At 52.8% G+C, this 23,938-nt stretch overlaps 1 protein-coding gene across 2 annotated transcripts in view; it reads right to left on the bottom strand.

Annotated features, from left to right (window-relative positions):
• Window positions 1–23,938, bottom strand: part of FAM53B (family with sequence similarity 53 member B) — a 112,287-nt gene that overhangs the window by 69,074 nt on the left and 19,275 nt on the right. For both annotated transcript variants that reach the window (XM_081074257.1, XM_081074256.1), the window contains exon 2: window positions 1,190–1,453. In XM_081074257.1, the coding sequence (XP_080930383.1) occupies window positions 1,190–1,267 (78 nt within the window). In that variant the 5' untranslated portion in view covers window positions 1,268–1,453. The remainder of the gene's footprint in view (window positions 1–1,189; window positions 1,454–23,938) is intronic.

Genomic DNA, 23,938 nt, shown 5'->3' with positions numbered 1-23,938 from the left:
TAGAGAACAGGCCAAAGCAGCCAGAAGCGGGGGGTGGGTGTGGGGGGGGAACTGTTACCACAAGAATCTAGGCGAGAGAGGACAGCAGCAATGGGGATGGTGAGAGGGGATCTAATTACAGATAGATATTAAAGGCCAATTGGAAAGGAAGTCGTGATGGGCAGAGCCTGACTCATCTTTGCTTGTGGAATGCCTCCAGCCCAGCGCCTGGCACACCCAAGGTGCTCTGTGAAGGCCTGTGGGGTGGACACAGGTCTCAGAGACTTTTGAAAGCTCCTGTGAGGGCCACAGACCCGCCTGCCAGCTCTCGGCTTGGTTGTTGGTAAGAGACCAATGAAGGGAGCCCACAAGAGGGCCAGTGTATGTTCTCACCAGGGGCTGTGAAAGGCAGCGGGATGGGCACTGGGTGACGTGACCCCGGACAGTGCCCTCCCCCCGCCCCCCGCACCCCGATCGCAGACACAGCAGAGTCCCAGGGACGCGCCCATCTACAAAACTCCTCCACAAGAGTATGTGTGCCTGACCGGGACTTCTTCCTGCTTCCTCAGCTGGGGAGCAGCCACACACACTTCTGAGGAATGAGGAATGCAAAGGACAGTTAGGAGGCTGTTTCGTTCTCAGCCAGAGCAGGCTTGCTTGTCTGCCTCTCTGGCCCAGCCATCAGGCCACTTGTTCAGAGGACAACCTTGGCAGAGGGAAGCCAGAGGGCAGCTGTCACCACAGCCCACCACTGGCCTCCAGACTGCGCCTTCTTTCTCCATCTGCTCCCACTCTTGACATTCCCAAGGCAGCAGCTCTTACTCTGTACCACCCTTTGGAGGTACGGCCTTATCTGGGCCACCGCTCAGGGCGCCACCTCCCCTTCCTGGGAGGAGATCAGAAGGAATGTCGGTCACAGCCTGGCAGGGTGGCAGGACCACGCTTGGTATTATTTACCAGGGCGCTGGCCTTCCCTCCTCATTCACCAGAAGACTCCAGTCTGAGCCAGCTACTTCCTTCTTGCAACTACTTAGCCAGGCTCTGGGTTCCTCTGCCCCCCTCCCTGCACCCCAGCCTGCAATGTCTCAGAGCTCTGTTCTCGGGCACTTTGCACTCAGTCTGCTAGGCCTGCACGCTCAGTCCACAGCCCCAGCTGGACATTGGGTCTCAAAAAGGGTCACCAGCGAGACAAGGCCCAGTGGGTCCTTACCAGCTCAGAGTTGAAGGTCTTGCGTGTGATGGAGTCAGGGCCCTGGTTGCTGAGGCTTTTCCTTAGGATCATCACCATGGTAAGGACCTCAGGCGTTGGGCTCTGGCCCAGGGTGGGCACGAGCCATCTCGTTGAGCAGACTTGGGCCGAGGCGATCCCCTGGGCACCTCCCAGGTGAGTAACGTCAGCAGAAACAGCTCCCCATCAGCCACTCACCCTCCTCGGGAGGGCTCTTACAGAAAATGGCCAAGTGTGGTCAACTCCCTGGAAAGACAAAGGAAAAGCAAGGGATTCAGGACTGGGGAAGACTGGAGCCCTGAGAGAGCTGCCCACTCCCCACCACGCTGGACCCGTCTCCCATTCTGGGAGGGCGTCGCAGGCCAGAATCGCCTTTTCAGAGTCCCCGCCTCCCCATGCCGGCCTTGGCGGCTCCCTAAGGCCAACGGACACCATAGTGGGTACAACAACGTATGTCCATTTAGCCATGTGGTGCCTTTAAGACATACCTCAAGGTCTGGGCTGCTCATGATCTGCTGTCCCCCAAGTGTGCTCAAGTCATGTGACATCTTACCCTGAGCTGGCTTTGCAGGCAGCCTCAGTGTCTGCCCACCCTAGGCTGAGGGACACACACACACTGATCCCAGAATCAAAACCAAATGGGTCAGCCCTTGGGCAGCCGACTGGCAGCGAGGTGGTTAGTCTCTCCCACCCAGTTATGAACAGAAGGTACTGGATAAATCAGGAGGGTCCCTTTAAAGGCACGCAACTCCCATCCTTGGCAGTGCTACTCTTCCACAATGACACATTCACAACACTGGAGGCCTTTATAGCTTTGTTCCCTTCCCCAGAATAAGGTAAACAAAGTCACAGCCCAGGCATGGCCTGCCCACAGATGGCCTCCCAGCATAACAGGACCCCCATTCTACACAGCTGTCACCTGTCCCTGACCCACCACCATGTACCACCAAGCAAACGCAGAGAGCAGTCTTCAGTTCAGGTCTGAAAAATCACCCCTTACAAATGAACTTCTCTGATCCCTGTTTCTCATCCCCCCACTCTGCGGTTACACCTTCAAAGAAAGTCACGCGGACACAAGAAACCTGAAGATTACCATCAAAAAGTAAAGCGTAGTGATGATAATAGTGATAAATAGAAAGGCAGCTCCTAAAATCTATTATGAAACACAAACTGCTCGGTGCAGGAAAAGGTTTTAGAATCTGCTGCTCGGGGTAAAAATTAATCGTACCCTGGTATTTACTTGCTGTCCAGATTGTAAATCATATTTTCCTGTTTACTTCGATTAGACTTTACAGTGGGTGTTATTGAAATTGCTCAATTATGGGCCAGCTGGCAAGCCCAGGAAAATTACCTTCTACTGTTCTTCGAAACAAGTTTCATCCAAAGTGCAAAAGCAGGGAAGGGAAGGAGGAAAATCAATACATTGTCAAGGCCAGGCTGCTGGGGAGGGTGGCCAGGGCAGTCCGCAGGCTCCCAGTGTGACCAGGAGACGATGCGGTCTCAACACCACACGGCTCTGGAAGCGACACGTTCTGAGCAAGAGCGATCTGCTCAGGGGAAGAATTTCAGACCACTCCTCCAAGCTCTGGCCAGACAGCTGAGCCAGAAATGTCCGCGAGCCCCTGGACACTTGGCTTGGGCGCAGGCCGGGGCACGCCAGGTGGGAGAGCGCCCGGAGGGGTGCTCGTGGACTGGCGCTTCAAAGGGACCCTTTGTGCTGCCTCAGTGAGGAAGGCGAGGTCTGATGGCGGCCATCTTCTTTCCGGGTGCAACCTCGGTTCTGTTCTGGGGCAGCCAGCCGTTGGCTCAAGGCCCAGGTGGGTGACCTGTCCTTCTCCCATTTCCTTTTTCTTTAAGGAGGCGGGGGGTTCATGGTTACAGGCCTAGGTCCAAGCAAGCACACTTGGGTGCGCTTGATTCCAGCTCTTAAATATACTGTCTGAGTGACCTTTGCCACATTACTTGCTCTGAGCCTCAGTTTCCCTCTCTATGAAATAGGGACAGCAGTGCCTGCCTCAGAAGATTACTGTATCCTATGGAAGCAGAGCTCAAGCCCCCCTGCTCGGTGAGAAGCCCGAGCTCATCTGAGGAAGTGCTCAGTAAACAGTAGCTACTGTCCCTCGTTTCATGAGGGAGCTTGTGGGGCCTCATCCTTTCTCGGCGATGGACACCAAGCATCTGTCCTCTCAAACTGCTTAAAATGGAAATTCCATCAACATTTGTAAAGCCAAATTCCATCACGAGGGAGGGGACTGGCTGCATTATGGCCCATCCCTCTGGTAACACAGTCAAAATGATGCTGTGAAGTCTGTTGCCATGGAAACGGCAGTCCATCCGATGCAGCCACCAGGCAGCAAGCACACAGCTGGACAGAGGCGTCTGGCTGGAGCCCCCACCACACACGAGGGCTCACAGAGGCAGCAGGGGGTGAATACCAGATCACCTGGACACTGGGCGGTCGCAAACACAGCAGACTCTGGAAAGGGGAAGAAGGTCCAGCACAATCCCTGTCCTTGGGACTCACGCAAAGAGTGCTGTGAGCGCGGGGACCACACCCACTTAAGGCAGACAGGAGGGGGGCACTGGAGCTGAGTCGGAAACAGGCCCCTCTGCAAGGGGCCAAGGACACACAGCACTCACGGCCTGCGTGTGGGGACCCCGGGAGTGGGGACAACCCAGATGCCCGTCTACCCACACGGGACAGGCTACATAAATCACAGTGTAGTTATGTACAGGAATACCATGTCACCTTCACCACAATTTTAATGAGGCGATTCTAATGGTACAGATATGAACACTCTCCAAGATACACTTGACAAGTGGAAACAGCAAGAGAGGAGGGCAGCATCATCCCCTAAGCATGGCTGCCTTGAGGAAGGGCCTGTGGTTCTGGAGCGGGAGCAGGCGCTGTGTTGTCTGAATGGCTCATTCAGTGCACATGACACCCCCTTTGATTAAAAAGGAAATAGGCAACATTTCAACAGGAAGGGAAGAGGCACCCAGGCAGAGGGAAGAGTGTGAGCAAAGCACGGCAGCCTGCCCCGTCCACGGTGTGTGGGGCACAGAGAGCATGCTGGTGGCTGGAGTATAGGGGACCTGCGTGGAGAGCGGGTGGCAGCAGGACAAGTACGTGGAAGGACAGATTCAAACCAGACCAAGGGCTCTGAATGCGAGACTGGATGAAACTTAATCACGAGGCCACAGAGGGCTCCCGGAGGGGCTGGAGTTGGCTGCTGGGATCTGTTCAGTGATTTTGCCTGAACCCTTTGTGACACCTAGCACAGCGCCTTGGATACAGTAAGAGCTCAATACACATTTCAGGAATTGGGCTCAATCAGGGCAACATCTGAAATGGTCTGGCACATTCTCAGACCCTGGGAGGCAAACGAGACCAGCAGAGCCTGGCACCATCTGGAATTCTCTGGGATTCCTTTGATCCGTGGCACGGGCCTGGCCAGGTCATTAGAGAATGCCGTGCCCGTGCAGAGACTTGGAGCCCAGTCCAAAACAAGGGCCAGGGACGTCTCAGGAAGCAGCCAGGGGCTAGGCTTTGAAGGGACAACTGGATGCATGGCTCTGCCCAAGGTAAAAAGGAGGTGCCCCACAGCCCACAGATCGCAAAGTGAAGGCTTCCCAAGGCCACCTCTGGGGCACAGACCCTGCTCTGGCCCGGTGGACTTTCTCTAAATCCATATTAACACTTTCGCTGCGATGTTCGTCTGTAGTTGAATGGTCTCCAAGCTGCTGACTGCGGCGTTCGACTTTACCCCACGAGCTCAGTGTTCCAGAAAGGAAGGTTAGGAAAGCAGATGTATATTTTTCTATCTCTCTATGTTTTTCAAGAATGAATAACAATAAGAAATTTTTATACTTTAAAGTAATCATTTATTGCAATAAAATGTAGCATCTTTATTTACTGAAAATATAAAGACTGTATTTTCTGTGGATTTTTGACACATTGTGGAGAACAAGCTTGAAATCAAGGCGTTGAAAAGGTTAAGGGCAGCTTCTATGTACTGAGCACCTACTGTGCCCCAGGGGCTGTATGCCCATCAGCCACATGATAGGTCCAACTACCCCCACTTTACAGACAGATGAAGCCACTCACCCGGGGCCCGAGGGAGCTTGGACGTGAACCCAGAGGGACCAGCTCCCAGGCCTGTGCTTCCCACCAGTGTCCACCTGCAGCACAGCCCCTTCCTCCCACCTGCCTCTCCAGCCCAAATGCGTCCTTCAAAACCCCAGCAAGTGCACCCCTTGGATTTACATCAGAGAAATGCCAACTCTCGTCACACAAAAACCTGCAGGTGAATGTGCAAACAGCCCAAACCAGGAACCCACCTAGATGTCCTTTCGCAGGTGAATGGTTGAACCTGTTGTGCTATGGGCGGAATACTACTCAGCATCAAAAAGGAATCGTGCTGAGTGACAAAGCCCACACCCCAGGGGTTAATGACTGCATGAAGCCATTTACACAACATTGCTGAAATGGCAAAATTACAGAAAAGAAGAACAGATTAGTGGTTGCTGGGGGTGTAGGATGGGGGTATGGGAGTGGGAAGGAGGAGGGCGTGGTTATGAAAAAGCCACAGGAGGGATCCCCATGGTGACACAAACAGTCTGTGTCTTCAATGCATTAGTGTCAATTTCCTGCTTTGATATTAAGCCACAGTTTGGCAAGATATTAGTTATTATTGGGGGGAAACTGAGTAAATGGCCCAGGATTTCTCTATTAGTTTACAACAACATGTGAATTTACAATGATCGCAAAATGTAAAGTTTAAATTAAGAAAGCCCACTCAATCTCTGCATTTGTTAAAACGCATAAAACTAAACACCAAGAAAATGAACTGCACTGTTTGCGAATACAAAAAAAAACCTTCTTTTTAAAAGAAGCGCACAAGTCTGCCGCTGCCTGTATGAAGGAGGCCGCGTGGAAGGCGGGATGAGACGCATGCGAGCGGCTGGGCAGCCCTGGCCTTTACCTGCAGCAAGTCACTTGATTTCAGTGCCCTCACCTTTGAAATGAGAGTGACATGATACCTTTGCTCTGGCTGGACAATTGAGGTAAGAAAATGTGTGTGAGAATGTGGCAGAGAGGGCCCCAGACGTGGGTACCCACTCCCCTTGGCACGAACAAGTAGCCACTGCGGGTGGCACTTCTGTCAACATCACCCTGCCCTGTCTTCTGCCGTCTCCTTGACCTGAGTTTAAACCTTGTGTGGTCACCTCCCTGTCCCCACATGCACTCCCACTCTCTGCGGAGACTCCCTGCCCAGTGCTCACGGCAGACAGAGGGCCTCCCACCCTGCCCCCCACACATCGGGCGCCGACTGTCCATGGGAGGAGGTTCGGTAAGGGCCTCCCCTCAGCAGATGCCCTGCCTTTTCAGGGGGCACACTCTCTGGCTCCGACCCCAGCAACCTCTACTCAGTGATTCATCTTCCCCAGGATTTCCATCCACAGAGCAAAAGGCAAAGTCAGGCTTTCCACTGACCCGTGATCCCACTTTCCTGGCCGCCCTCACGTTCCCTGGCTGTAGATGTGGTGGCAGAGGTCCTGCCCACCCCTCACCCCAAAGGTGTGGTTGCCCAAGGAGAGCCCCGAGCTCCCCAGCACTGTGCCCAGAGCCCGGTCAGCAGGCACCAGGTGACACTGCCCGTGCTCAGCAGGGGCCCTGGAGCCAGCACCATGGCTGCCTCTGCCCCCACGTGCTCCACAGAGCACACTCCGTCTCCATCTCCCATCTCCCTGAGCACCAAGCGCAGGCTGGCTCTTCTCATTTAATGATCTCACATTCCTATGAACAGGCATCGCTATTAGTAGTATTCCCATTTTCCAGATGAGAAGCCCGAGGCTCCATAGAAATAAAGCAAGCATTTGCCCAAGACCCTCTAGCCAGCAGGGGCGAGGGCAAGACGTGAATCCAGGTCTGCCTCCTTGGCCCCTCTGACACCACAGGGGACAGCTTTGCTGTCTCACACACGTCTTTCCTAACATAATATTTTCTTGCTTTTGTTCTGCAATCTTCAATGTGCCTTCATTCGTTTGCGACCCTTGAACCCAGCTGTCTGTTATCACTGTAGTCAGAGCCTCTCAGCTTCTGGCAAAAGGGAACCCTGCCTGGTGTGTGCTAAATGCATTTATATTTGCCAAAAAGTTTCGCAACTCCTAGAGTTCTGTATCCCTCTTAAGTAGATTAAAAGAGTTTAATCAAACGCTTCTGTCATGCATTTTTGAAGGGCTATCCCTTAAAAAGATACTGATACCACATTGGAAATTACCAAGACAATGAATGACACTTTTCCTTCTTTGAGTATCTTTCTCCTGTGTTTGCACAAGTTAGTTTTATAGCAGAAGATTATCTTACCACCCTAAACACAGGACTCAGAACAAAACCTAAACATGACCTTGGCCACTGACAGTGATTTTCCTGATGGCTTGAGCAAGTCATTCCTCTCAGAGCTTCCATTTCCCTCTCCCATTAAGCAAAGGAAATGGGAGGAAAACAGAAATTCTGCAAGGTCTTCGGGAAGGCTGCATGCACTTTTAAACTCTCGTAACTTCAGCTGGTGTGACAAAAGCAATATGCAGGCAGAATCTTGAAGCAAATTTATGAACATTTGGGGAAGTGCATGTCTTAGTGGGTCATGCTGCCTTCTGCCAGATCCTGTGACAAACCAATAGAAGGGCTGAGAGGGGAGCTGAATCCTGCGGTCGGCTGTCAAGTTCATATCTGCCAAGACGGGAATTTAATCTGCCTGGGGATGCCTTCTGCTTGCTGTTTTATAACTAAGTCATCTGAGTGTAAAGGATAAAAGTTAAAAGCTGCCTAGGAACTTTATCAAGAGCCCATACTTTCCCACACCGAGTTGATATTGGAAACAGAGTCCAGAGTGCCAATGAGAGGACATGTCCACAAAATGTGCATTTCCCAGGCTGCAGTGGGCCATTTAAACTCTCCCTCAGCCCAGGGGCCCAGTCTTCGGGTCCTACTGAAAAGTCATTGATAAAAGACAGGAGCGCCTTCACCACCTTCAATACAGAGTCAGAAAAACACACATAAAACCGCTTTCGTTGATACTTTTAACACCAACCAAACATGACTAATTTGAAAAAACACAAGAGAGGCACTATCCAGGAAAAAAATACATTTTTGCTCACCATTTTCTTAGTATCTTCTTGGTTTGTACTTACCAAAGAAAACAGGTGACACAGAGCATGGGTAAAATAAGGACAGCCACAGTAACAGCACCCTAAGCTTAGGGCATCCTTAGAGCACCCCGATATGTGGGCACCACTTTACAGAGGGACACTCTGAGGCCCAGGCTCAAGGTCACCCAGTTGTGAAGGCTAAAACAAAGACTCGGGCCATAGCTGCTGAACTCCAAAGTCCTTGTCTTCCCCACTCACCCTCCTGCTCCAGGAGCTGCACATTTCATCGTCATTACCCTGTATTCGACTTTTCAGGTCAATTGCCCAAACGCTGAAGAACAAATGCGAGGTTTGCAATACACCCCTTCTCTCTACAGCTCGTCCTGAAGCAGCCCAGGCCGCACGTCAGTCTTCTGCAACTTAATGTTGAAACACAGCACTAGGGGTTCCAAGGTAGGCAGGCAGGAGGGAGGCGAGAGGGTGTTTTGGAAAGGGGGGGCTGGGACATAATCATGGCTTTCCGTCCTTTACTGTATGTGTGGGCAGCTGTGCTTCCCAGGAGAGCTGGGGTGCTCCCAGCCTGGGGGGGGGGAGGTTAGTTCTACTGGCTTCTTGCTACACCAGCCAGAATCTGTGTCCATCTGCCCCCATCTCCTTGGGCCTCTGCCTCCTGCTGCCCCTCTATTACAGCCCACCCTGCCCTCTCTCCAAGTCCACTTCCAGGGTGTTCGTGGAGAGCCCTCCCCTCACATGTGCAGTCTGGGTATGAACCTGATTCCATCATCCTCTGCACTCAGCACAGAGCCTCCCATGGAAGGAACTGCTCAACATCCATCTGCTGAGTCAGTAGCAAAACTGGGGAGGAGCACTGGACTCAAGAGTCCAGAAGCCACACTTCCAGTCCCAGCTAGTCCTGGAGGAGGTGGAGGCCCCTGGGTGAGCTGTGTAATCTTTCCAAGCTCACTTTCTTCCTTTGTAATGTGTAAGAGGTTTTCCTTGTTCTGCCTCCTCAGGTGGAAGGGTAAGGAGGTAGGGCTTTCTATCTGGGTGCAGGAAATATGCTGTGAAACCACACTCCAGAGATGGGCTGCCAGATACTCAGATCCAGTACTAATTCTCACACTCACTCAGGGCTCCCATTTGCATGTGACAGGTGAGGAAACTGGGCTCAGAGAGGCCAAATGACCTGACTAAAGCCACACAACTGGCATGTGGCTAACATCAGGCTCGCAGGGGGATGGGCAATCATTCCTTGAGACAATAAAGCACCTGCTGTCCTTAGAGCTGACATGCTCACTCATCCCTCATCCCTAGCCCCAGAGGAAGTCATGTCCTCGAGGTGTTTTCCCTATTACCTGGCCCAGTGCTGCAGGTAATCAAAGGCCACCGAGGGCCCACATTTCGGGAAGGACTGGCAGTCCCATTACCTGGCTAGAAAGGGACCCACCCTATACCCATGGCTGACTAAAGTGGCTCAGGCTCCCTTAGGAGACTCTGTTGATGGAGGAGAAAAACAAAACAGTGAAATGAACTGCTGTCCCAAAAGAGGACTCTGTTCTCTGGGACTTTACAAAGTCACCCTCAGTGTCATGAGGATTTTCTGTTTTTTTTAAGCCAGCAACATTTCGAGCGAAGGGGGAGCAATGCCATGACTCAGGGACATGAGATCCACAGCCAAAACAAATCTGAACATGGGAACGAGACAGCCCATGTTGTTTCTTGAAACCGAAGCCAACTGCATGCATGACTTGTCAGGAGCTCATTTATCAATGAGAAATAATGGACAGACGCGTTTCCTACAAGCCCTCCCGTAATTCTCGCTCGCGTTCCTGTCATTTTAACCACCAAACACCACGGAAGAAGAGTGTGCTATGCACGGGGATTTGCTGAGCAGACTGAAAAGGAAGGAAATGCAGGCCAGGAGGTAGGGAGGGAGAACCAGTACTTACTGAGTGAGCACGGAGCTAGACACCGCCGCCTCCTCCTCCAACCGGGCGAGGGAGAGAAGGGCAGAGGACAGGGCGGTGAGACAGCACGGAGCCCAGAGATAATCTACTGAAACAGTAAGCCACTTAGCCTAAGGCGGCCGTGACCTGCTCTTCAGTCAAGCCTATTGACAAGTACCGCGAATTTTATCAAAAATCAAGAGGGGTACTGAAAAACAACATCTTTTTAAACAAAAACAAAAATGGGGAAGACCAAACAAGAGGCAGTGTGGCCTGTGTAAAGATGGAAGACTCAGGAAACATGGGTTCTGGCCCTGGCTCTGCCGCTGAGTAGCTCGGCCCCGTTGGCGAGGTCACTTCTTCTCTCTGAGCCTCAGTTTCCTCACCTGTGACATGCAAACAGGAACCCCGAGGGAGAGGGAGACTACATCACGGATCAGGTGTTGGGTGAGCTGTGAGGAGAGGGGTCAGAGCTAAACCGGACCTGCAGTGTTCAAGGCCCCAGGAAACTGGACAACAGCAAAGGCCAAATCCTCACTCGCTGCCGTCAAGAGACTCAACTGTGACCTTCCACACAGCCAAGTGGGGGGCCGGTAATGCCAGGGTCGGGGTGGAGGTGGGGAGGCGGAACCAGCCCCCCTTTCATCCTTCTCTAGAGGATGCAGATGGGGTATTTTCACGAGTGCACTTTCCAAGCTCAGTCCTTAAGCACACAGGGCACTTTGGTGTCTTTCAGTGACACTAACAAAGTTCTCCATTGAGGAGTTTCTTAGAGGGCCAGGAAGTTCGTCACTCACCAGTTTTCACGCCTTCGTCTCCCACATCCTGCATGAGGACTATCCCCTTCCTTTCCAAAATGTTTATGGACTCCTGGGGCCCACAGACAGCTACCTTTTCTCCCTCCTGCAACACGGTCCACCCCTAGCCCAGGATACACGCCGGGCTTTCATCCCAGCGTGGCTCCATAAGCTCCAAGGGCAGGGAGAAGCATTCCTGCTAAGACCGGCCACGTCCGTCCCAGCGCTGCTCTCACAGAACTGCCACGCCACCACACCGGAGGGACGTAACCTCTCAGGAGCTGGCACTCGTGAGGGAGGGCAGTGACCTCTTGATCTCAGGGGCCTGGGGGCTGGGGGCTCCCAACAGTATCACAGGAGTCACACTGGAACACTGGGGATGACCCAGGAACTCTTTAAGAAATGTCGGGCACAGGAAAGCCACCAAGTTTCCCATCTGCCACCTACTCCGAGGTCACATCCTGACCTCAGCTCACACCCAGGATGTCACCTCCTGATCCCACTGAGTCGTATCTGCCAACCTCTCTTACGGGCTCTGGTGCAGAAATTAATCAGTGGGGCTAACCAACTTACATTAAGGCTTCCACCTCCCCCTACGACCCCGTTTACTCAGCACGTTCTACCACACGTTCAAGGATGCCGTCATCTGCCAAAACGAAACTCTGGAGAGACTCAGCTGCCTGGAAGGTCTGTCGTAACGACAGGTACACCTGCACTCCCTGGCACCTCTCAGTGAAATGTCCAAGGCATCTCCCTGTACCCCCTGGGGGGCTCTAAAGGGCAGGACAAACTCCACTCAGATGACTGGCCATCGGCTAGCTGTGGCACCACAGAGGGGAAGCCACCACGTGGTAACAACAGCCATCTGTCTGTGGAGACTGAACAGCACCAGGCTGTGGGCTCTTGAACGGACCACGAGGCTCCAGTAAGAAAGGCTTCCCTGATGTGCTAATTCAACGCAAAGCCCAGGCATTCTGCTCTGAATTACTTAGAACTGGCCAGGGAATGAATCTAAACAGCGTGGGGGAGCCGTTGCTCACTGGGTCTTGAGCTCTTTCACTCTCTGGCAGGCGGTGGGGGCAGGACAGGGAGGGGCACCTCATCTGCAACCGTCTCCACTTCCTCCTAAGCACTCTGGACAGGAGCAAAGACCTTGGGGGTTGAAGAGGAAATGACACGGCCAACCAGACTCACGGGCTTAAAGGAAAGGTACCTTGGAAGCCCTGGTGAACTGTTCCAGAGCCTTCCACGGGCATCCTGACAGCTCTGAGACCCCAAAGGCCTTGACAGAGTTAACCCGACTTCCCAAGGTGAGATCATCATCCTCATCAGAAATGGCCGAGGCCCCAGAAGAAACAGAGACTCACTCCATTGTTTGTCCACAACATACCCCAAAGTGCCTGACAAACTGCCAAACGTGCCAGCTGCCGCTGTAGTTGTCATGTCATTTGTCATTGTCTCCCTAGTGGAGCCACGGGAACCGGGTTTGGGCGCAGGCTCGCCTCCCTCTGAGCAGCTCATTGCACTAAAGTCAGCAGCAAAGCTCTATGGCCAGGCCTCGGCCCAGCCTCAAGCCCAACAACGGTGTGGAGGGGCCTCGCCCTGGCCAGGAGCCTCGTCTGGAGGGATTGCCACACAAACGAGAACAAAAAGGCACATGGAAAACCGGTAACACTGGCCTCCTCCACCAGAAGTGCGACCAGGAGACGCAGGCAGAGATGGTCAACGTCCTTGGAGTTAAAAATAATAAAGATTTTTTTTTAAATGATGCCACACTGAGTAAGTGGACAGGATCAGAATGGATGAAATTTAACAGGTACTGGTCAGAAGTCAGCATTTGGGCACCAAAACCAAGTTTCAGGTGCTCTGGGTGAACAGCCAGCAACAGGCTGTCATCCCTGGCTGCCTAATGGGATGGCGCTGTGTTCATTCATTCAGCCCGTGGCCAGTGGTTACTCCATGCCTGCAGGGCTGACGGGAGGGGTTGAAGACATAGAATTCTGTAAGCCACAGGCCCTCCTCCCCAGGAAGTGAGAATTATTAGATTGAGGCACAAGCGAAATAAAAAGGTAAAATAAAATGCAATAAGCAGCAGAGTACATTTTGAAAACAATAGCACGGTAACTCGGTCTTCTAAGGTTTGGACCCTGGCACGACAGCCTTTGTGGGGTGAGTGCAAAGCCATGCTGGCGTGGGTCTGGCCCTCCCACATCCTGGCGTTTCTCTGCCTGGGCAGACTCTTGCTCACTTCAATTATTAGTAACTCAACAAAACATTCGCTAGAGCCGGGATGCTGTTCATGAAGTGCAAAGCCCAGAGCGCCTGGAGATGGCATCCCCATCCGTGAGGTCCCCGTAGACTGGGCTGGCAAGGCAGCTGTGCAGGCAGCTTCTCGGCCCACCTGGCTTTGCCCGGCCACTGTGAGTGGTCGGAGGGTCAGTGTCTGGTCAGTCTCTCTGATCAGTGCTGACCGCATCCCTGGGCCAGCCGTACTTCACAAGCCCACAGTGGGTCCCCTTTCACAGAGGGCTCACTGATGGGTGGCAGTTTCTGCCAATAAGTTTCTCCCCCAAACTCTCAGTGGGACCCAACTTAAAAGTCACTTGCCTTCCACAAAGAGGAACAAGTCAAGGTTTAGAGGGATGAGTGCAAAACATAATGTGGGCAAATGCCTCCACGCCATTCTACTACCATCATTATCGCTCTCCCCTTGAACTGCAGGAGCTCCAAATGCCAAATGAATCTGCCCTATGACAATCCTGCTTGTGTGTAGAAAAACATGCACCTTTGGCACAGCCAACATGGGAAGCAACCTAAGTGCCTTCCGGTAGGGACAGGATACATAAGTGCCCAGACGTCTACGCAAAGGACAAAATGCAGCCTTGCAGAAGGCTGAGAGCTCCATACGTACCAACAGAAAACCACCTTTCAGTCTAGGGTGGTATGAAAAAGTGAAGACCAGGGCAGTGGACACAGTCAGCTTTTTACCACTGGGTAAAAACTACATAAATAATTGTAATAGCAATATTGAAGTCTCTGGAAGGATACAAAAGAAACATCAGTGGTCTTCTGGGACGGGAAGTAGGTGGCTGAGAAGAGAAGTGAGAGGAGACGCTTCAAAGAATACCATTTTGTACGTTCTGAAATTTAAGGTCTGACCTATGCAAAAAAAATAATTTTTTTTAAAAAAATCAAAATTACATATATGTGGGTATATATATTTGCATATGCTTGCACATGACTGGAATATCTCTGGGAGGACAAACAAGAAAATGGCAACAGGGGTTCTTCCAGACGGTGGGACAGGGACGGGGAGACACATGCTTTTCACTGATGAGTTTGTACCATGTGCATATATTGCCTGTTCTTTAAAAATTAATTCCCTCTCTCTCTCTCTCTCTCCCCCCCCCACCCCCCCGCCTGTAGTTCCTCAAACGCCCCATACCATCCCACGCCTCCAGACCTTTGCTCACGCTGGTCCCTTCCTCTCTGCTCCCCCTCCTCCCGGCTCAGCCTCCTCAGCCTCCAGCCAGGCTACTCACCTCTTAGACTCTGCTCAGGGGTTGCCTCCTCCAGGAAGGCCTTGCCCACACCGCTGAGCAAGAATCACAGAAGCCTGAAATGCATTAGCGTTGTGTGTTTCTCCCCATGGACTGTGAGCTTCTGGAGGGCACCAACCCAACCCTGTTCCCCCGAATCCCCAGGGGCTGGCACAAACTGCTGCTTTAACTGCAGCACAAACGTCTGCTGAACCAAAAGACACATTCGCCACTTTAAGTCAGGTCTTGACTCCCCTGGTGCCAAAAGCTACTGAAGCTTTTCTTGCTTGTGGGGTCCCCACAGCTGTCACACTCATGTTACTAACACTAATTTGAAGCACTGCACCTCCTGGTCCACAGAGGGGCCAGCCTCGAAGCTGTCTGGGTTCCACAGGATCGGTGGTGGGCACAAAAGCCCGTATCTGATGACGCTCACGCCCCTGGATGCCTGCAGCACTCATCAGAACCTCCACAGGCGGCCCTCCTCACACCAGATCCTGGGAAAACCTCAGCCCAGCTCCTTCCCTAAGGCTGTTTTCCATGTTCTGCTTTTAGGAGAAAGAGCCTGGCTGCACTCAGGGCCTGCTGGGAGGCAGCACTTCCAGGAAGCCCGGTGTCTGCAGCACCCGCCTGGGCCAGCGTCCCCCCGGAACAAGGGGCCCCAAGGTCCTGAGAGCTGCATGGTGGACACGGAGGGTCGAGGGCCCGAGAAAAGTCAGCTGTGTGTGTGCCACTGTGCTCCTAAACAAAGGGTGTTCTCTAGGGGACGGCAGTCGAACCTGCAAACCCCGTGCACACCCTGCGCCCGCTGCTCTTCTGTCATTCCTACCTCCTGGTATCAAAGTCCCGTCCCAAGCCCAGTGCTGCCAGGTTGGCTGTGCCAGGCACTGAGGGGGGAAGGTGATGTACCCAACCAAGTTCACCCTGACCACCAAGTGTCCCAGCAAGCATGGCACATGGCATAGAAAGTGCCAGAATGTGACGAATGCCACTGGACAGAGGAGTGAACTGTAATCCCAAATCAGGAGGTAAAGATCTGGGGAGATGTCCTAGGGGAGGTGGCATAAGTGTCGGGCCTTAATGGACAGGCAGGAGTTCAACAGCCAGAGACAGGGGGAGGGCCTCCTAAGAGAAAACCAGGAAGTAACACATCCGACATCCAGCAAGCTGGCTTCTGCTGCCCAAAAGGGCACATGCTCGGCTGAGGCCAGCACCCTCCCAAGGCCCCAGAGGGTGGGGGCTCTGCACACAGAGCGGCCTCAGGCCACCCACTTCCCCACCTCCTGTCCAGCCTCCACCTCACTCTGTTCCTCCAGCTCTCAGGGGTCCCCCTGCCAGACCCATCCCACTCTCCCGCTGCCAGCAAGACCACCACGCAAATGAGCCCCATGAGGGGCACAGGCTGGTGGTTCACTTAGCTGAACAAAGTCAGTGACCTAGGGGATCCTAACAGGTAACCCAAAGCTCCCTGTTTCAATAAAATGGCAGCAGAAAGGTACAAAACCTCAAAACAGTTATTTCTGTCTCCCAGTATACCAACAGCCCTGCTCTGACCCACGCAGCCAAGTCAGAATGCCAACAGACAATACAATAATTGTGTTCTCTCTTGGGAAGGAGGAGTGGTCATGTACAGCCCCACACGAGAATGTCACGATCGTCCCGGACTCCCGAGTTACAAATATGTGATCAAGGCATGTGCTGAGCACGCGCTCCCCACGTGTTTGCATGGCTATGAAAGCACAAAAGCACAAGGGCCAACATGCTTCAGCTGCCAGGGCCTCGGCCTGGGGACCGCCGAGGACTGGGGCAATGAGGAAGGAGTCGGAAAAGCCACAGAAACGCTTCATTCAAACCCATGACTGCTTTATTATACCCTAGTTTTCAAGGAGCGGGAGTGGAGCGGGGGAAACTCCTTTACAAAACAAAACTTCCAAGCTCAGCAATGTGGGCGACTGACCATCACCCCCGAGCTATTCCATCTTAAGCGAAAGACAGGAGACAAGCAAATTCAGACTCACTCTGCACAATGGAAAAGGCGAGATGAAATCAATCTTTTCTGGGCAGTCAACAACCACTGACACCTCAGATCTGTCCAACCACGGGCTGACTCCATTTAAACTCAAGCACATCACTTCCTGGCTCTGGGCCTCCGTTTCCCCAGCTGTAACAAGGTCTCTTTCACCTCCAGAAGCCCAGCCTAGGCTCATCTGTCATTGGGTAAGAGAAAGAATAAACAGAGGAGGTGGTTCCGAGCATCGCTGGGTGTCCCAGTTTCTACCACTGCAAGGGGACACTGGTTTCAGGGCACCTGAGACAAAGGGCACTCAGCCTGAGGACTGCCACCTGGGGAGTCTTGGAAAGCATCTGGAGAGCACAAGCGTCAGGAGTGGACACACAGCTGCCTGGCAGGGTGCACCAGGGTGACCCAGAATCTCCACGTCAATTGTTAGCTTAACCCAATTTGTGTGGAAAATGGGTAAAATCAACCTAGATGGGAAACCAAAACTCAACATCACCAACGCTGCCTCCTTTGGCATCCAGGGTCCAGCTAAAGAAGGGAGAAGGGGGGCCAGGGTGGTCAGTGGGTTGCACGCTGTAAGAGAAATAATTACCTAAAGGTAGGAAATAACTGTTTCTCCAACTACTGCAATGACAGTCTGAAGACAAAGAATTTCCAGAAAAACCGTTGGTGTCTTAGGCTGCTCGGGCTGCCATAACAAAATACTCTAAACCAGGGGGCTCACAAACAACAAACATTTATTTCTCACAATTCTGGAGGCTGGGAAGTCCAAGATCATGGAGCCCAAAGGCTTGGTGTCGGGTGGGAGCCCTTCCTCACTGACCGTCATCCTTTCACAATGTCCTCACGTGTTGGAAGGGCAAAGGCTCTCCCTGGGGTCTCTTTTATAAAAGCACAGCTCCCTTTCAGGAGGGGGGCTCCACCCTCATGCCCTAACCACCTCCCAAAGGCCCCACCTCCTAATACCACTGCCTTGGGCATGAGGTCTCAACATACAAATTTTGGGGGACAAACATTCAGTCCACAGCAACTGGAAAACCAAACATATTTGGAAATCTAGGGTCAAGTTTCCCAGAAAATAAGATGCAAAGTTTCGTAAGTGTGTCCCTCTGCACAGTGGGAAAGTAAAAAGGGAGGTCAGGCTCAGAAGCAGGGCAGGCATTCCAGTTGCTAGCTGGGACCTGTACAGGACAGGACACCCCACACCCCTGCTGGGATACACACGGGAGCCCTGGGCACCTGCTTCAACAATGTGACTTTACTGCCGTGGTTCTCAAAGTGTGTCCCTGGACCAGCGACAGCCGTCTCCCCTGGGAGCTTGTTAGAAATGCAGTTTCAGTCCCCACCCCAGATTGACTGAATTAGAAACTCTAGGAGCGGGGTCCGGCAATCGGTGTTTCAACAAACCCTCCCGAAAGTCTGAAAACTGACGTTTGAGTGGATTTGGTATCTAGATCCCTGGTATTTGGGAGGACAATTTTGAGGATGAAAAAACTGGGGTCTATCACGGTTGAGTCTCTTGCCAAAGGCCACAAGGTGGGTAAGGGGTGGGAGGCCCAGGCCCTGCCCCCAGCACTTCCTCTGGGCCAGGACCTGGGGCTGTAGATAAAGCTGACCTAGTGCTTGAATGCACTTAAGAAGAACTCGGGCACGGTCAGGGCCTTTGGGCTCCTTCTCAAGGGTCTTGACCCTGCAGAATCAGGGGCTGGACAAACCCCCCAGGCATGGAACAGACTGACCGGCAGGAGGGAGCAGATGAGGACGCCATGTTTCTGCTGCAAGTCACGGAAGGCAGGAAGGGCATTCAGGCAATGGGACCCAAGGCCCACATTTCTCAAATTCAGCAAACAATCCACAACATTAAGAAGCCCAAAGGTTGAGCATGTAGTGAAATGTGTGTGAGAATCAGAAGAAAAGAAAATGTTTTCAGAACATCTGCCCCAAAAGGAGGAAAAAATGCAGGGAAAAAGGTAAAGGGGTAACTAATATTAAATACCTGGGGGAATCTGAAGAGGAAAACTCAGTTCTTGGAAGGCTACAAATGGCCATTTGGAGAATCTTTTCTTTACTTCCACGAGCTTCACTGAGTCTCTGTCAAGAAGAATAAGCTAAAAAACCCTGAGAAGCATGTTTTCATTTACCCTAAGAAATTTTTCTCTTTCTATCACCAACAGAAGTTATCTGCTTGATACATGGCAGCTAGACTGCCTGTCAAAATAATTTAAAGATCAAATCTTTGTTTTTAAAAAATCCTGTAGCCATCTGTTAAAATCACGGAGGCACTTTTGGCCTAAGAAGCTTAAACTGAGTGAAGCAGCTGAGTGACTTTATGGGGGCGAGTGGGGGAGACCAAAAGGGTCCCCGGGGCACTTGGCTGAGACTGGCTTTCAAGAGCCACGGGCTCGTCTGCAGTGCCATTCTCCCAAGAGCCATGCCTGCATCCGCGGCTGCGGCAGCGTGAATACGCCACCGATATGAATGCAGCACCTCCCCTTCTCTGAGCACCAGTTTACCTGTCACAGTTTACCTGCAAGTGGAACAACCACTGCAGGACGATGGAGGGCAGGGCCTGGAGCCCTGTGTGTCCCCACTAGGAACTGCCATTTGCCACGGCTCACCCTGTGCCAAATAATCGGGAGCCAGAAAATCTGAATCTGCCTTCTGAATGTCTCGTCCACTCCAGGGATCTCAAACTCAAATGCCTTCCAGAGCCAAGCAGGGAACAAGAGTGAGCGAGCGTGCGGGTGGGGAACAGTGCTGACGCACAGAGAGCACGCCCCACAGACGGGACAGCCGCTCAGCTGTGGCTAACACTGCGGGTATGTGGGAGAGAAGGCCCGAGATAATATTAACGACCTTCTGACTTGTCAAGAGCCGCTGAAAATCCATACTTCTTTATACAATCTCCTAATTTTTAAACCTTGTCCAGAAATGCAAAATTCGTAAAGCATCATGGAAGCCAAACCACTCATGTGTGAGGACCACATCTGGCCCCCAGACGACACGTGTGCATGCTCTGGCCTGAAGGAGGCTGACTATTCAGAACTCGGAACGGGCCTGCGTGAACTGCGTCTCCATCTTGGTCTGAACGTGGTGTGGGCTCACTGGGCCTCAGCGCCCCAGTCATGCAGATCCATTTGCATCACTCCTGACTCACTCTGAGTTCGCTGAAGGGCTCAAAATGACTAGAAGGCACAGAATGTCTGAAATCCTGAGCACACCAGAGCACTGCCCTGAAGCTCCCAGCCCCCGGCAGCCTTCCCACGCACATACTTGGAGAGGCAGCTGACCTGCTTCCATTCTCTGCCTGGCATCCATCCTGTGGGGCAAGCAGCAGCATCATGGGAGCTGGGGGGGTCTGGGGTCTGCCCTGCCCTGCCCTCCACAGGAGAGCTCCCTTCTGGCCTCTCCCACAACGTGGGCTTGGGGAAGGAAAGCGTTTCCTCACCAAATACTTTCAACAAATGCAAGTAAAGCCAGCAGATGGAACAGATGATTCTGGATCCCTGCCGCCTACAGATGGCTGGCTTCAGTCGGGTCACCACGGACAGAACAGCTGCTTCCTCAATCACCACTCCTGCACAGAACACAGGATTCTGTTTTGATGACTTCTATGCAAGATATAGAAATGAGAGGGGGGTTTCCTGCCTTTTATTTCAAAACAGTCCAGGACAAACGAAGACTTTTGTACCACAACACATTCAAAAGGAAAGTGCCATGAAGTGGGTTTTCTTAAATGTCAACCCACAGAACCACCTACCCCTGTGCCCGTAGGTCGTGATGGGAAGGTAACTGGAGAGGCCCCCCCAGCGCAGTCCGTGACCGGGGATCATTCCGGGCGCTGAGCAGAGCCAGGCTTTGGGACAGACGGTTTCTTATTTCTGCATTTTATAAATGTGTTTGTCCTGACTGTAGAGTGTTGGACACTTGTCTAAGCTAGGGAGACTCATGCAGACTGTACCCATGTAAACCCAACAGGGACAGGCTTGGCCGTTCCCAAGAGCAGGAGTGGCCAGACCCCTGACAACACACAGCGTCTCACTAGAGACCCCAGGGCAGCTAGGCCTGGACCGGGGCAGCCTAGCGGTAAAGAACCGCGCAGCTTTCCTCCATTGGCGTGCTCCAACGTGGGGGAGACGATGCCAACACTGAGGCATTAGGGCCAAGTCCAGTGAACGGAATTCAAACCCATTTTGCCTTCATACCTCAAAGTGACTGCCCCAATCAGCTGCCAAAGAGCTTCCTATTCAGAGAATATCTGAACCAAGCAAGACAGGAGCTACAGCGCAGCCCAGCTCCAGGCTCGTCAACAGACTGCGTCAGTGCTACAGCTGATGGCATTTTAAGGAGAAAGCCACGCGATGTTCGCTAGTAGCTGAGGGACCTGAACTCATTTTCCTTCCTCACGCTACACGGCAGCCACCATTCTGAATGATTTAAAGTAGTTCCTTATCTGTTGCCCGTGGAAAACCTGGCCATTTCATCACAACAAAATGTTCCCAGCCCAGCATGGCAGAACAATGGTCACAGTGGTGTATAACCCATTGGGTCCAGATGGTCCACAAAGAGCATGATCTGAATACTGGAAGATGAGGATTTCTGTGATTTCCACAGGGCCCAGTGAGCAAACACACACAGGGGTGGGGTGGGGGAGTGCTCGGCACAGCAGAGCTGATGAGGCTACGGGCCCAGGGAGCCAGGAGCTGGGGTGCCAGGCAAGAGAGTGGCAGGGCTGGGTGGGGTCCTCACCGGCCCCTTGCAGATGGAGGCTGTGGCCTGGGCTGTTTGAGGGCTTGCCCATGGTCATACAGAGGCCCGGGGGGGCAGCCTGTCCCCTCCAGGCCTAGGCTCCCTCTGTCACTCGCACATGTCTCCACCATCACCTCTGAGTCAATGTATCCATTCTCAGGCCTGTTTTGGGGCCAGGAAAATCCAGTTCCTTTCCTTCCTGGAATGCCTCCTCTACACTCCGGATCTCCACGCGCTGGGAGACAGTCTAGCGCACTCCTGCTCAGAGGGACTTCTCTGATGATGGCGATGCTTTATCTCTGTTCTGTCCGACATAACAGTGAATAGCCTCACGTAGCTACTGAGTACGTGACACGTGGCTGAAGAACTGAAGTTTCAATTTAAAAATCTTATGATTAATTTGTTTGTCAATTATACCTCAGAAAAGCTGGAAAAAATGTAAGGAGTTACCTGTGGCTAGAGGCTATCACACTGGCCAGCACATGTGTGGCGTATCCTCTGAGCATCCACACGGAGGAGTGGGGACATCTTTTCTGTACAGGGCTGGGTGTTGCAGGACACGTGGTCTCTGTCACCCCTGCTCGGCTCTGCTGTTGTAGCACGTAGGTACACAAATGGACATGGCCGTGTGCCAACAAAACTTTATTTACAAAAACAAGCAGTGGGCCAGATTTGGCCTGTGAGCTTCGTCTGCCAACCCCTGATGCAGAGCACAGAACTGGCAGTCCAAATCCCAGGACTGCTGCCCACCAGCTGGATGACCTCGGGCGTCTTTCTCTTCCTGAACCTCCGTTTTCTCATCTATAGAAAGGGAACAACCGTCGTACCCACACCTTAAGGTGGTGATAAGAACTAAATGGGAAGCCTGTAACACACCGCAGTATGACGCCAGCACAGAGTGGGCACTGCAGAAGTACACGTGGGGGAACTGAGTTAGAGTATCCCATTTACCCCTCCCTATCCTGGGAAGCAGGCACTACTCATTAGTGCCAGTCTACAGAGACGTTAAGTGCCTCGTTCAAAGTCAAATCCAACAAAGTGGCAGGGCCGGAACCCAGGGTTCCCGTTTCCTGGTTCCGCGCCCTAGTCTCTCTTCCTCAGTTGTCCCAACTGATACCAGCCCTACCCAAGATCCTGCGACCGTCTGGGCTCATTTGTACTAGCTCGTACCGGAAGAGGCTCGCTCCTCTGCAAAGGAAATCACGAAGAAAAACAAAGCAGACAGTTTCTTGAGGGCTCTCAGGTGTGTGCTCTCCTGGTTCCTGTTCTGTCCACCATTCTGGAGCCCCTGCCAGCCCCACAGACCACAGACGATGGCCGTCTCAGGCAGTCAACCACCAGCACACCAGGGGGACACGCTCACGAGCAGGCGGGGTTCGATGAGGCGCGGGCGCTGGGACCCACGTGAAGAGCGGCACTGAGTCCCCACACATCCTCTGAAACTGAAAACACTACTCCACCCTGTGATGGGGGCCACAAATCCATGCTCTCTGCAGTTCCTAACCGAGCTGCACAATCTTCACGCGAGCAGGCTCAGCTCAAATATGAACTGAACACAGCTTGTCTCTTCCTCCGCTCAGGATGAAGGCTCCCACCCAGGGCGGCAACCAGAGGTTTTGACCTGAGTGGAGGCCAAATCAGAGATGGGCAGCCTGACAGGGAGCAAGTGCCCTCTCTGTGCCACAGCTAGGGGCTGAAAATTAGACCCTTGTCCAAGAGCACCTGGGGGCTGGCCACTCACTCCCTTCCACGAGGAACATCACCTGGTCTGCCTGAGACCCCAGGAATCCAACTAGAAACAGGGCAGGAGCTGGCTGCTCAGTCACAGGAGTAAAACTGGGCCAGGCATTTCCACACGGGTTCCAGGCCGCACGGGAAGCTACCAGGCCCAGGGGCTCCCAGGTACACACAGCCCACACCATGCTGGCCATGCTCTTACTCGGCAGAGCAGAGGGGCTGTGCCACAGCCAGAGCAGTGACGTCCTGGAGTCTCTTCTGCAACACTCAAGGGACATGCCTGAACCTCACAAAAATTTAAAAACTGATTTGTACTTTTTTATGGCAAGTGAGAACCCATTCACCTAGGGACCTCCGCATGCCTCAGCAGCCCAGGGTGGACCCTACACAGCCCTGGCCTCTATTCCTGGCATGTCGCTTTTCCACTCGTTTCCAACTCACCTTTTGGCCCATTCAGCCTCCGCTAGGCCCGATCCCTCTCGTATTTTTCTTTCTAATAGGTGGGGGCATTTGCTAAGCTCCCTGGGCAGGGAGGTTTACTGACTAAATTAGGGCCATATTTCGCAGTTAACTTACTTCTCTACTCAAGACTACACGCTGACGAGCAAAACCCTACAGGTCTCACAAAAGACACCCAACGAGATGGGCTGCTGAACTGCCCCTCCTCGCAGGTTCATTATTTCCCCGAATTCTCCTTCACTGGACCCAAGCCACATGCCACAGTCCACAGGGCCTGGAATCTGGGCTGGCATCTGAGGGCGAGGAGGCCACAGGAGCGCCAGGCGTCA

This window comes from Rhinolophus hipposideros (assembly GCF_964194185.1).
Source record: "Rhinolophus hipposideros genome assembly, chromosome: 15".
Lineage (NCBI taxonomy): Eukaryota > Metazoa > Chordata > Mammalia > Chiroptera > Rhinolophidae > Rhinolophus > Rhinolophus hipposideros.
The sequence above is the reverse complement of the archived record's forward strand: the minus strand, read 5'-3'. Positions and strand labels throughout refer to the sequence as shown.